This window comes from Apium graveolens, chromosome 10 (assembly GCF_009905375.1).
Source record: "Apium graveolens cultivar Ventura chromosome 10, ASM990537v1, whole genome shotgun sequence".
Lineage (NCBI taxonomy): Eukaryota > Viridiplantae > Streptophyta > Magnoliopsida > Apiales > Apiaceae > Apium > Apium graveolens.
This window is the reverse complement of record NC_133656.1, coordinates 143,915,294-143,927,621: the sequence shown is the minus strand read 5'-3', so window position 1 is coordinate 143,927,621 and position 12,328 is coordinate 143,915,294. Positions and strand designations below refer to the sequence as shown.

The 12,328-nt window shown below is 35.0% G+C and overlaps 3 protein-coding genes across 4 annotated transcripts; 2 read left to right on the top strand and 1 right to left on the bottom strand.

Moving 5' to 3' along the window:
* The first annotated feature begins 635 nt into the window (after positions 1-635).
* On the top strand, positions 636-6,053 carry LOC141690106 (WD repeat-containing protein WDS homolog). Of its 2 annotated transcripts, XM_074494746.1 has the most exons (6): positions 636-796; positions 1,446-2,172; positions 2,536-2,607; positions 2,728-2,829; positions 4,908-5,543; positions 5,657-6,053. In XM_074494746.1, exons 2-6 carry the CDS (start codon positions 1,516-1,518, stop codon positions 5,828-5,830), a joined length of 1,641 nt encoding a protein of 546 aa, XP_074350847.1. In that variant the 5' UTR covers positions 636-796; positions 1,446-1,515; the 3' UTR covers positions 5,831-6,053. The 2 variants fall into 2 exon arrangements, with proteins under 2 accessions (XP_074350847.1, XP_074350848.1); XM_074494747.1 differs by lacking the exon at positions 2,536-2,607 and having other exon boundaries at positions 638-796.
* A 2,356-nt stretch (positions 6,054-8,409) lies between these two features.
* Positions 8,410-9,108, bottom strand: LOC141692892 (SKP1-like protein 1B). Its single transcript, XM_074497846.1, has one exon. The coding sequence runs from the start codon at positions 9,030-9,032 to the stop codon at positions 8,577-8,579; it is 456 nt and encodes a 151-aa protein (XP_074353947.1). The 5' UTR covers positions 9,033-9,108; the 3' UTR covers positions 8,410-8,576.
* Positions 9,109-11,033: 1,925 nt separating this feature from the next.
* Positions 11,034-11,585, top strand: LOC141691089 (uncharacterized). The gene has a single exon (XM_074495832.1). It carries the CDS (start codon positions 11,034-11,036, stop codon positions 11,583-11,585), a length of 552 nt encoding a protein of 183 aa, XP_074351933.1.
* The last annotated feature ends 743 nt before the right edge of the window (positions 11,586-12,328 follow it).

The following is a 12,328-nucleotide window of genomic DNA, read 5'->3' as shown; positions in this document are numbered from 1 at the left end:
ACAATTTGTTTCCAAAATTGTGTGGTTAAGGTTATTAGCCTTAATCCAGCTGATCATCTTCCCGCATGCAAGCGTTTCAACTAATTTAGATCCTGCATCGAAAATAATTATTTTAATTTCTGCATTACAAAATCAAACTCTACAATTTCTCTGACCATGGAAGAGTTGTGTCAAAATTGATTTTAGACATACATTTACCATTTATCAATTAGGACAAACATTGTCCTATTAAACCTACTTTAATCTCGATGTGAACAATTATATTGTACTCGACAAGTCGAATCGCTTAATAGAGTTCCTACCACCTAATGATAAATGTTGTATCATTATTTTTATTTTCAGTATTTTAATTTTAACTAAATTAACATTAAGTGTGATACGATAATTCCTACCACCTAATGATAAATGTTGTATCATTATTTTTATTTTCAGTATTTTAATTTTAACTAAATTAACATTAAGTGTGATACGATAATTACATTAAAAAATAAATTAACAAATATAAATGGTTTATTAATTTAAATATTAATATTTACGCCTAAATGTAAATGTGGGTTCCCAAAATTATTAAATTTTAAAATCATAACAAACTTTAAATTTACTGCCTCCAGATGTGGGGAAAAAGATGTTGATTTGTCCAATTAAACGACATCGTATCCCAACACTCCCTCCAGACTCCAGAGTCCGGTCTCCTCGTACCCAGATTTCTTCTAACATTTGCGTGTTTCAATTTGTTTCACTTTCCTAAATCCTACTTGCCCACTTTCCTAATTAAAACCCCTTCGTATTTTCTTGGGTAAATTCTCACTCTCAACTTCTTTATATGTACTTTCATATCTTTAGTTTCACATATTACTGTTGTTTATGTTCCCATTGACTTTAAAATGGTTTAATTTTTGTTTTTTATCATTTATGTGATAGAGATGTTTGATTGATGAAATGGGGTTTTGGGTGCTTGTTTTTTTTTTGTATTTGAATTTGATTGTATGTGCTTCTTGAATTAAAAAAGTGTTTTTTTTTGTGTTTTGGCGAATTTAATTTTTTGGCATGTTATAATACTGTTTTCATTCGTAAATGTAATTTATTTTGTTTCGTGTCTGCCGTTCTTGGTTTTGGATTTTTTCAAAATTTTGGATTAGGGTAGTGGTTTTGGTGAATTTAATCTTTTGGCAGGTTATAGTCATTCATAAATGTAATTTTTTTCGTGTCTGTGATTCTTGGTTTTGGATTTTGGATTTGTTTCGACTTTTTGGATTAGGGTAGTGGTGAATGTGAAACTTGCACTATTGAAAAGCATTATGGAGTGATGAATGATAATTGAATTATGGGGAAATTGTTGTTTGACTTGGTTTACTAAGAAAAGTTGAATTGATAAGATTGTTTGACTTTGTTTTTTACTTTCGTGGCGGTAATTTGTGTTTGTTTTTGTAATTGCGTGTTATTAGATTGGGAGAGTGATGGCGGGATATAAGGAGTTAAATGAGTAGGCGATAAGTGTGACGGGGATTTTTGGTTATGATCCATGTGTTAATGGAGAATTTGTCGACTGATCTTGACCAAAAAGGCTTAATCAAGAAGCATGAGTTTATTAGGGTGATTATTCAGTGTTTGTATTCTTTAGGGTATGAAGAGTCTGCTGCTTGTTTAGAATCAGAAGCAAATGTTTCGTACAAATCTGCGGAGCTTAAACTTCTTGAATCTCAAATTCTTGGTGCTAACTGGGATGACTGTTTAGATACTCTGTATGGAATTAAGGATTTGACAGATGAAGTAAGAGCTTCAGCAGTGTTTCTTGTCTTTAAGCAGTGTTTGTTAGAGATTTTGAGTAGAGGGGATGATTCAATGGCGTTGTCTCTTTTGCGGAAACAGATTTCCAGTTTAAATCTGGGCAAAGAGAAGGTTCATAAACTTGCTTTTGGGATGCTTTCAGGGAAGAAGATGGAAAAAGTTGAAGATCATGTCATATGTGAGTTAAGAAAAAGATTGTTAACAAAATTGGAAGAAGTGCTTCCACCACCCATTGCACTGCCTGAGAGAAGGCTGGAACGCTTAGTGGAAATGGCAGTTAGCGCACAAATAGATTCATGCATGTATCACAGTTCTATTGATGCAGTGACTATTTGTGAGGACCATCAATGTGGTCGAGATCAAATTCCTACAGAAACTTATCAGGTCTGTACTGGCATGCATTTATAATATTTTAATTTTTACCCACTATTAAATTTGTTGCTTTCTTTAGCCTATTTATATCCGTATAGTTTTTGTTTTACTTTAATGCATTATGCATTACAAGTTTTTTTTGGAACCATTAGCTTACAATTATAGAGCAACTGATAATTATATTTCCAGTTATTTACCAAAATCTCACTGAATTTTTTTCAACTTATTACAAAAGGGCCAAAAGTTTATAAGTTTCTATTATAACAATTATTTTTTTAATCTTATCCCGCTTCTTTATGTGCATATGAATCGTATCCTTTATAGTGCAAAACAAACATGCAATAAAATGCATAAGATCCGAGTTTTATTCCAAAGGGTCAGGAGCATCGAAGTGCATTTATACGGAGTATGGAACTCTGGAACTCAGTGATGGTTGCAAGTCACCGGGTACTTAGAGAAGCAATGTTTTAGTGACGTCACAAAATATATTTCTTTGTTTAAATAATTTGATGATGATTATATTTACAGTAATGTGCTGCGACATATAATTTCCTAAATGGTTTGCAGATTTTGACCGACCACAAGAATGAAGTTTGGTTTGTCCAATTCTCGAATAATGGGCAGTATTTGGCCTCATCAAGTAGTGACTGCTCAGCCATTCTCTGGGCGGTAAGCAAATAATACTCGACCTATAAGAATGTGCATCATATTTAGCAAGGTTTGATAAGGCTTACAATATTCTTGATAACCCTCTTCTTTTATACTATATAATTCAAATTTGGTAACAAATGACATAGGTAAGAAACCTTATTGAACAATGAACGTTAAAGTTCCTGCCATTGAATATGTAAAATAATCCGAGGAATTATAGTGGGAAACTTATTTGAGTTAGATACAGAGGAAGGACAAGTAATATAATGGTGAAACTTGATACCGATGTACTGAAAGTATTGGATTTGTCTGTGTTTGATGTGGCACACCTGCACTAAGAGCCGGAAAACAGGAAGAGATTTTGTATATCAGTATTCTGAATAAATCTTGCATTCTGACCAGTTCTTTTTAATGGGCGAGGTAACACCAATTGTATGAGAAAAGAGAAAAAAAGGCAGAAATCCAAATCAGTTGACTTGACTAGGAATCAAGTTCTGGCTCTTGCGGGGCAATAGTTTATTAAAACCAATTTAGAGGTGAAAGATGGGCTTTCCAGTCCTCCAGCTCGTGTAGCATATCATTCAGAAAGATTTTATTAGCATTATTAAGTATTTTAGTGATGCGTTGTCCTGCATCAGTTAGACATCAATACATGGTACTCTCTATGATGTTCTGAAAAAAAGTCTTATAATGGACTGGCTTTTGTTCTCCCTTCGGTTTTGTAAGTCGCCATTGTCTAAGGAGTGTGAGGAAGGTCCAGCCTGCTCCGCTACTGTAAGCATAATTTGTTGTCTAAATCATAGTGGTAGATTATAATTAAGCTTTTATTATTAAAAGACAGTGACTAGCAAAAACAATTCGTGGAAGCTTGTCATTAAATATCATTTATTCTTAATTAATTTTATCGCCAAAACTGGTTATCATGTTGAAAATGTATAGGATGTTGTTAGACAAATTTAGATGTAATTAATAGTAGAGTTTCAAATGTTGTCAACAATGTGGAAGTGCAATTTTTTTGATTTAAATTGGTGTACTTTTGGGAGTCAGTGTCAGTGTCCCGATATACATGCTTTAGAAAAGAAGAAATCGTTGGAAAAGATTAAAAGCCTAACTACAGATGCAGAACCAAAGGGACTACTAATACACAGTGTTTGCTTTATATGTGATGTGATGTTCTGTCAAAAAAGGAGGATACTGATTTTATTTTTATATTTGTCACTCTTCCTTTCCTTTGTTCAGGAAGTAAAACCTTCTTGAAACCGTGCACCTTTGGGGAGTTGGACACTTAAATCTTTTATTGGCTTGAGTGGATCCAACTGCCATCTCAGGTGAGGCATGATGTTTAGTAGGACCGGTTTCAAATAATAGGGGTTACAATTAGAAAAGAATGTATTATGTTCCCTTGTACAATTGATGCATTTGTCTTCAGTGAGAGGTTATGTGGGTAATGGTGGACCTAGACTATAAATTTTTTGGTGTACAATAATAAGTCTAACAAAACTTTGAAGGAAAATGATGTAGATGCACATGCACATCTGGCCCAGTTGGTAGAATACAAGGTTTTTAGTCACAAGAATCTTGGTCTTTTACAAGTTTATTCAAACTATGTATTACTTAACTAAAAAATGAAATGAGAAAAAAGTACAGAAAAGAACGAAAAGGGATCTGAAACTTTGATGTTCAGCAGAACAATCTTTATACGTACCATTGATGCTAGTTTAAATCTTGGAAGGATGTATACGACCTAGTATATGAAGTTCGCCGCTGGCCTCGTCCCTGCTTGTTGGTGACCTAGTTTTTGGATGTTGTTTAAAGGACCCGTCATGTTTTTTAATTATCATTCTGATATCAGTAGCACTGTAAACTTGAATAAAAGTTTTTAGCAGCTTCAGCCTTCAGGACTTGTTTAAGTTTAGTTACTCAACTGTCCTTGTTCTTTCATATAAAATTAGAAATATCATGAACATGGTTCATCTGACTTAAAATCTACGGGCCTGCCTTTGACTTCTTCTAATGTTATTATTACAAAACTTGGATCTATCAAAAGATGAAGTTCTTTAACTTACGGATGTCTACATTCTTATGAAATTGTCCAGGTCATGGATGATGGTGAATTGAGACTGAAGCACACCCTGCAAAGCCATCAGAATCCTGTGTCCTTTGTAGCTTGGAGCCCTGATGACACTATGTTGCTCACATGTGGAAATGCAGAAGTCCTTAAAATGTGGGATGTGGAAACAGGTACATGCAAGCACACATTTGGTGATCAAGGCTTCATTGTTAGCTCTTGTTCGTGGTTCCCTGATTCAAAGCGACTCGTGTGTGGCAGCTGTGACCCTGAAAAGGGAATATACATGTGGGACACTGATGGCAATGAGATTAAGGCTTGGAGAGGCATGAGGATGCCCAAGGTTTTGGATCTTGCTGTGACTCCCGATGGAGAAAGTCTAATCACCATTTTTTCAGAAAAAGAAATTCGAGTTTTAAACCTGGTGACAAATGATGAGCGTGTCATCTCTGAAGAGCATGCGATCACTTCTCTTTCTGTATCAGGAGATAGTAAGTTTCTTCTGGTAAATCTCAACAGCCAAGAGATTCATATGTGGGATATTGCTGGCACATGGGCTAAACCCTTGAAGTACAAGGGCCACATGCAAAACAAATATGTGATACGATCTTGCTTTGGCGGGTTCAATAGCAATTTTATTGCTAGTGGCAGTGAGGATTCACATGTATGCATCTTCTCTTATATCTGTAGCTTGATTTGTCCTTGTACTTATTCCCAAGAAGTCAAGAACATTTTTTATGCACCGTGGTGGACTAAAGTCAGTTGTGTCTTAAACAGGTTTACATATGGAATAGACGTAGTTCTGATCCGCTGGAGATCTTGGTTGGTCATTCGATGACTGTAAATTGTGTGAGCTGGAATCCTAAGAGACCAAATCTGTTAGCATCAGCAAGTGACGATCAAACAATTCGAATATGGGGACCTTGCAGTTCTGATAATAGGAAGCCTTGAGATCCAACTGAGCAGGTGAATCGAAGGGGATAAGATGCACGTGCGTATATGTTGGACTTGTAATTACTGGTTCACTTGTAAATGTATTGCATGCATTTTGTTAATTATAATTTTTGGTATGCAAATCCCTTGTAAAATCTCCTCTCCTACTCTCCTATGGGTTCTTTTTGTGCATTTTGGTTAAACTATTTTAGATTTTCAAATTCTAAACATTGTTGATTCATTTTTGTCTGCAGCTCTGTTAATATGTTTATAGAACAATGAAAGACTAGTGCATTTCAATATACTCCCTCCATCCCCTTTTCGTTTTCAATTTGAATATAAAAAGTTGCAAGAAAGATACTATCTCGCGCAGATCAAAATTCCTTTTGGCAAACTGCAAAAGCAGCCAAGAGCTCGCATAGGACAATGCAGAAACTATAAACATCAACTTTCTTTTATCATTTCTGGTGCCATCCATCGGTAAGTTCCTGTAAATCCTTCTGGAGTCCGCACTGAGATTCTAAAATCTGTGCTACCTCCACACATCTTCCCCAGAAGCATGTCCCAGATTTAAGAACTATACCCTAAGAATGAAGATACTGCACGTGCAACCCTCTTACGAATATTCGTATAATTTTGTATCTTGTGCAAAATCTTTCTGTTTGATCTGTGCATGCAGAGGCGGATCCGGGGGTCCAGAGGGGTCCTTGCCCCCCCGGAAATTTGAATATAGTTTAGCTAGTTAGTAGTTTATATGCATTGTTCTTGCAGATCAGTTGGTTAGAAAATGTGTCTCTTACAACCCAACGAGAGTTTCTACTGCCATATTTTTACTTCTTTTTAAATTTAGTTACTATTTTTGTTCTTAACATCTTCTAGTTACTATTTTTTTTCTGTTCTGCTAATATTATTTATTCCTCTTCCATTTTTGTCAAATCAGCCTACAGAGATGAATTTTTCCATTCTAAATTCCTGCAAGTATTTGTGCACCAATAATATTATAATGTTAGTATGATTAGATTTCCTAAATTAATGTTAAATCACAAAAAATGAAAAAATGAAATGGAGATGAGATGGTGTTATGTTTTTAACGAGAGTTCGAATATGATTAAAATTATTTACACTAAACTATAAACTTCAGTGAGTTTTTGAATTCAGAACGGTATTAATATCTCGCAAAAAAAATTTGGATCCCCCTAAATATTATTTCTGCGTCCGTCACTGTGTGCATGTGTATTTATGTGTTGATTGATCAGGGGATCTCAAGGTACACCCATGAAAGCACTCTCATTTATGCATTATTGCATACTTACGTCGACTTTATCCAAGAAGCAAGGCAACAAAAAACTGAAAAATTCATAAAACCATGACTTCTAATTTAGAATCAGTAGAAGTTTTACTTTAAGCCCCGTCTAGCCTTTACAAATAAGGGACAATTCATTTCAGCCCCTACTGTGATATTGGTTCCGCCAGTACTTGCCTAGCCAGCAATCATTGGAAAATACCGGTAACTCTTGTTCCATATCACCTAGCAATCAATTTGTTCAAGCAGAGACACTAAATACCTCCAAGGAGAAACCCATTATTACATGGCAGAGGATGAGGATAATGACTTATGAGGGTCATGTCCTACCAGAGTGTAATAACGATATAATGTTATTCTTCAATTCATATCACGTCTAGGTATAACAAAAAAGTTTCACTTTTTTAAAGCATTCATCATTAGGTCGTAGACTACAGATTTACCTGGGTAACATAAACCCGCACAACACATCTGCCATAGATGGTGACTGAAATCTGAATATCAATTCAATTCTGTCACTTTACGAAATACTCCCCAAGTCTATGTTTCCGTGTGAAATCTATGCATGTGTTCGTGTATCTTCTTTCCTTTATTGTAAGATTATCCTAACAAGTCGTGACCAGATCTGAGTTTATGAATGTCTCATCTTTTCTGATGCAAGGGTACAATTCAGTTCTTGTTTCTTGCAACAGGAAAACATTATGCTTCATTCACCAAGGCGCGATCATAGAAAAAAGAGGCAGCTCACAATGTCTCATCTTTTCGGATGCAAGGAAACGGTTCAGTTCTTGCAACAGGAAAAGATTATGCTGCATTCACCCAGGCAGCGATCTTAGGAAAAAGAGGCAGCTCACAATCTATAGCGCCTTGCAGCCTAATTCATTCCATAGCACTTAAGTGCTTCATAGTGGAGTCAAATTGAGCATGACACTAAAGATAACCAAATATATAGGAGGAAATAATTACCTTCCGCAGGCACAGACATGATACAAGTCCGTGCAATACTGCTTTAGTAAGGTTCATAACTCATCATGTCTTTGATTTGAAGAGGTTCCATCGCGTGTGATGTAGACTGAGGATCGTGACAGGCTTCATAAATTAATGGTTTTTCTCAATCATAACTCTTACAATCATATGTTCCTCTTTCTCAAATTATATATCTAGTTTTCAAAACCGATGTATATCAGTTCAGTCCGTTGTTTTTCTCGTTTTTCACTTGATAATTATTGCATGTTATAACAAAAGTACATAATTGTCATAGCAGAAAAAACAAATAAAATTGGTTAGCATAAAATTGTCAAAACAAAAACAATATTGTAATAGCAAAAGACAATATTGTCAAAGGAAAACACAAACATAATTGAAATTAAACTATCAGAAATTTATAATACGCCAACACAAAATAACAGAAATTCTAGGCCACCACTATATATAACGCGCTTCAGCAGTCTTCTTGGGTGTTTATTCGAAAGCCCAGGCATTCTCCCTACGAACCTCCTCCTCTTCCTCAGGAGTGAAATCATTCTTGATGTTAAAAGTCTTCCTGATCTCCTCGGGGCTCTTGCCTTTGATCATATCCGCAACTGTCTGACAAGTCAAGTCGAGAAGGCTCTTGATGTTGAGATAATTTGCAGCCAAAATAAGATCAAAAAGAGCCTGCTGATCAACCTTAACAAACTCCTGATCAAAGGTCTTGAGTTCATTATCATCTTTCGAAGACTCGACATGTTTCTTACAATACTCAATAACCTTAGCCAAGATATTACCGGTTACATTGGGAACAGGAATAGCTGAGTCTGCACATTCATCTTCAATCATATGTTTGATTGTCTGAGACTCAACAGCAACTGCTTCTTCCAACTCGAAAGTCTCGTTGTCGGAACTCCTTAGCATGATCATCTTTGATGCAGAAGACATATCTGGCTAGTTGATAATATCAGTACGTATATGCAGAACTAATGCAGAGGCTGAATAGTTAAAACCTATTTGTGAGATGTGTGAGAAATTTGTGCTGGGGTTATGGACTTTATATAGGGGGCAAATAGGGTTTAGATGGGATTTACTAATTGGTATCGGTGTAGGAAATTGTAGGAATCTCAATTCTCAATCAAAATCTGTTTAATTTAAATTTACCAATTCAAATTCTAAATGGGAAAATTACCAATCCAAATTTAATAATTTGCCGACTTATAAATAAAGTATTAGGGGTGTATTCAATTGAGATTTTGATAGATTTTTATGGATTTTGAAAATTATGAGATATTCAATTTAGATTTTAAATATTTTTGAGAAAAAAATCCCTATTTTATAGAAAAAATGACAAAAATAGCCGATTTTTGAAAAAATTTAACAAAAATAGTCATTCTGAAAAAAGTGACCAATTTTGGCCGATTGAATACTCCATTGTCAGTTGGGTATCCCAATTTGTATAAGATACTCCACTGTCAGTTGGGTATCTCAATTTGTATAAGATACTCCACTGGTAGTTGGGTATTTCATATATGGGATATTCCACTGCCAGTTGGGTATCTTGTATAAAGTGGATACTCCAGTGATAGTTGGGTATCCCATCGGCTAAAGTTGACCAACTTTTCAGAAATTGGTTATTTTTGTCAATTTTGTGTAAAAACAGGCTAAATTTGTCCTTCACCCTATTTTATACATGTTGATTTTTTTTTTGTATTTGGAAATATTAAGTACGGTTTACTTCAAGAAAAATTTTCTACTTTTTTTTTCAATTTTTCCAAAATGTTCTAGATTTTTATCTTAGAAAATTGAGAAAACATGTTTCAAACATATTTTGGTTAAATTGTATTTTAGTTTTTTTTAAACGTACTACTTTTTTAGTTCTGGGCATAACTTAAAAATTTTCACATATTTAAATCAATAAAATTTTAATACTAATTTTTGAATTTTCAAAGTTTATTGGTTTTATACTATTAAGATCATAATCAAATTATAATTTTATAAGTCTTGTCTTTTGACATGGTGGGTTAAGTTTTTCTGTGAGTAAATCATTTCGTAAACAAGGTTCTTTCACTCATGACAGACCACATAGAAGATTTTACAAAATCGATGAAGGATATAATTCTTGAAGATGAAGAAGATGGAGGCATAGCACTGGAGGATTATGGTCAAGATGAATTTGTGGAAAATCATCTAACATCAGATGTAAAATTATGTCTGGTGGGTAAGTTTTTAAATGAAGGTATATTTGATTTCCAGGCAATGCAGCAAACGCTGACAGCGTTATGGAAACCTGGTAAAGGAGTGTACATTAAATCACTGGAGACAAATCCGTTTATGTTTCAATTTTATAACGAAATTGATCTTAAGACCTTGGAAAATTAAAAAAGAAAAACAGGCTCAGGTAATGAGAATGTTATGGGCCAAAATACAGAAATAGAACACGGGTCTGATAATGAGGATAGTATGGAGCAAGATGCATTTCATGGGACAAAAAACGGATATGTGGCGGGTTCCGAATCTCGGGCCCGCCTTTCATCATGTCTACATTAAGCTGGAATTGCCACGAGTTTGGGACCCTGTGGGCTTTTCAATTCCTTAAGGAACTTGTGTTCCAAAAGAAGCCCAACATAATCTTTCTGTGTGAAAGGTTGTGTAAAAAAGAAAAAAATAGAACAAGTCAAAACAGCTATAGGATTTGAGGGGATGTTTTCTGTTGATTTCCAGGGACAAGGTGGAGGAATTGTGATGCTTTGGAAGAACAAAGACGAAGTCATGTTACAGTCATACAGTAATAATCACATGGATGTAATAGTAACTGTTAAAGATTGGAATCAGTTTAGACTAACGGGGGTATATCGTGAACCTAATAGATCAAGAAGGAGATACACCTGGGACCATATTTGACACCTTCACTCTCAGAATCATATTTCATGGGTGCTGATAGGGGACATGAACAAAGTATTAGGACAAGTTGATAAGAAGGGTGGTAGGTTGTATCCATGGCTGATTCGTGGTTTCCAGAAAGCCCTAAATGACTTTGACCTTCATGACATGGAGTTACAAGGGTACCCATACACATGGGAGAGGGGCCACGGGACTGATAGGTGGGTTGAGATCCGTCTGGATCGTGCATTAGTATCAACTTCATGGTCAGACATCTTCAAAGATGCCATGTTAGTAGATCTAAAGTGTTCAACGTCAAACCATTGCCCAATTCTTTTAGAACCAAAAACTGTTATGAATGTAACTCGTAATAGAAAGCTGAAGTTTGAAAATGCATGGTTAAGAGAACCGGTATGTAGACAGATAGTGCAAGATTCTTGGAATAGGCATCAGTATGCTTCTTTATATGAAAAAACCAGTACCTGCTTGGAGGATGTCTCAGCCCGGGGTCATGAGTTCACTGAAAATTTCAAGCAGAGAATTTCACATTGGAGGAAAGTTATCAATAGTACAAAAGGGAGCAGAAACGTGGAAGCAGTAAAAAGATTTCAGGAATGAGAAGTAAACAAGCCCTTTTCCATATGCACCCGGATAAATCCCCGGGGCTAGATAGAATGAGTCCTGGGTTCTATCAACGTACTGGAGCATTGTTAAAGGTGACATTAAAAGTCTGGTCAGACGTTTCTTTACAACAGGCAGATTTGATGATCATCTTACGGAGACAAATATTGTGTTGGTACCTAAAAAGAAAAATCATCAGTACATGCCAGAGTTGCGTCCAATATTTTTGTGTAATGTATCTTACAAGATAATTTCAAAGGTACTGGAAAATCACTTAAAGGAAGTGATTGATTATTTAATTCCAGAAAACCAGAGTGCTTTCATCCCAGGGAGGTTGATATCAGACAACATTATGATCTCGTACGAGATTATGCACTACATGAAGAGAAAGACTAGAGGAAAAAAGGGGTGGATGGCTCTAAAATTAGATACGAGCAAGGCTTATGATCGAGTTGAATGGGACTACATCAAAGCAATTTTTGTAATATCCCGTATTTTTAAAATTATCATAATTATTATTTGAATATATATATATATATGCTTTTATTAGAAGAAATAAAATGGTGGATATTTTATTCCTGTTTGACGAGTTTGTGTTATTAAATGGTAAAGTGCTAATTGTTAAGTGTTATATCGATCCTTGTTAATTTCTGAAAATATTTACTTAAATGTATTATTTTCAAAAGTTATTTGAAAGTCGATCTTATTGATATTGGTTAATTAAGTTTGCTTTGTAATAT

Bases quoted from the DNA above. Each gene is read 5' to 3' on its own strand.
- LOC141690106 (XM_074494746.1), top strand. From the start codon at position 1,516: ATGATCCATGTGTTAATGGAGAATTTGTCGACTGATCTTGACCAAAAA. The intron at 2,608-2,727 runs GTACTTAGAGAA...AATGGTTTGCAG, and splicing joins TGATGGTTGCAAGTCACCGG to ATTTTGACCGACCACAAGAA. The intron at 5,544-5,656 runs GTATGCATCTTC...TGTCTTAAACAG, and splicing joins GTGGCAGTGAGGATTCACAT to GTTTACATATGGAATAGACG.
- LOC141692892 (XM_074497846.1), bottom strand. From the start codon at position 9,032: ATGTCTTCTGCATCAAAGATGATCATGCTAAGGAGTTCCGACAACGAG.
- LOC141691089 (XM_074495832.1), top strand. From the start codon at position 11,034: ATGAACAAAGTATTAGGACAAGTTGATAAGAAGGGTGGTAGGTTGTAT.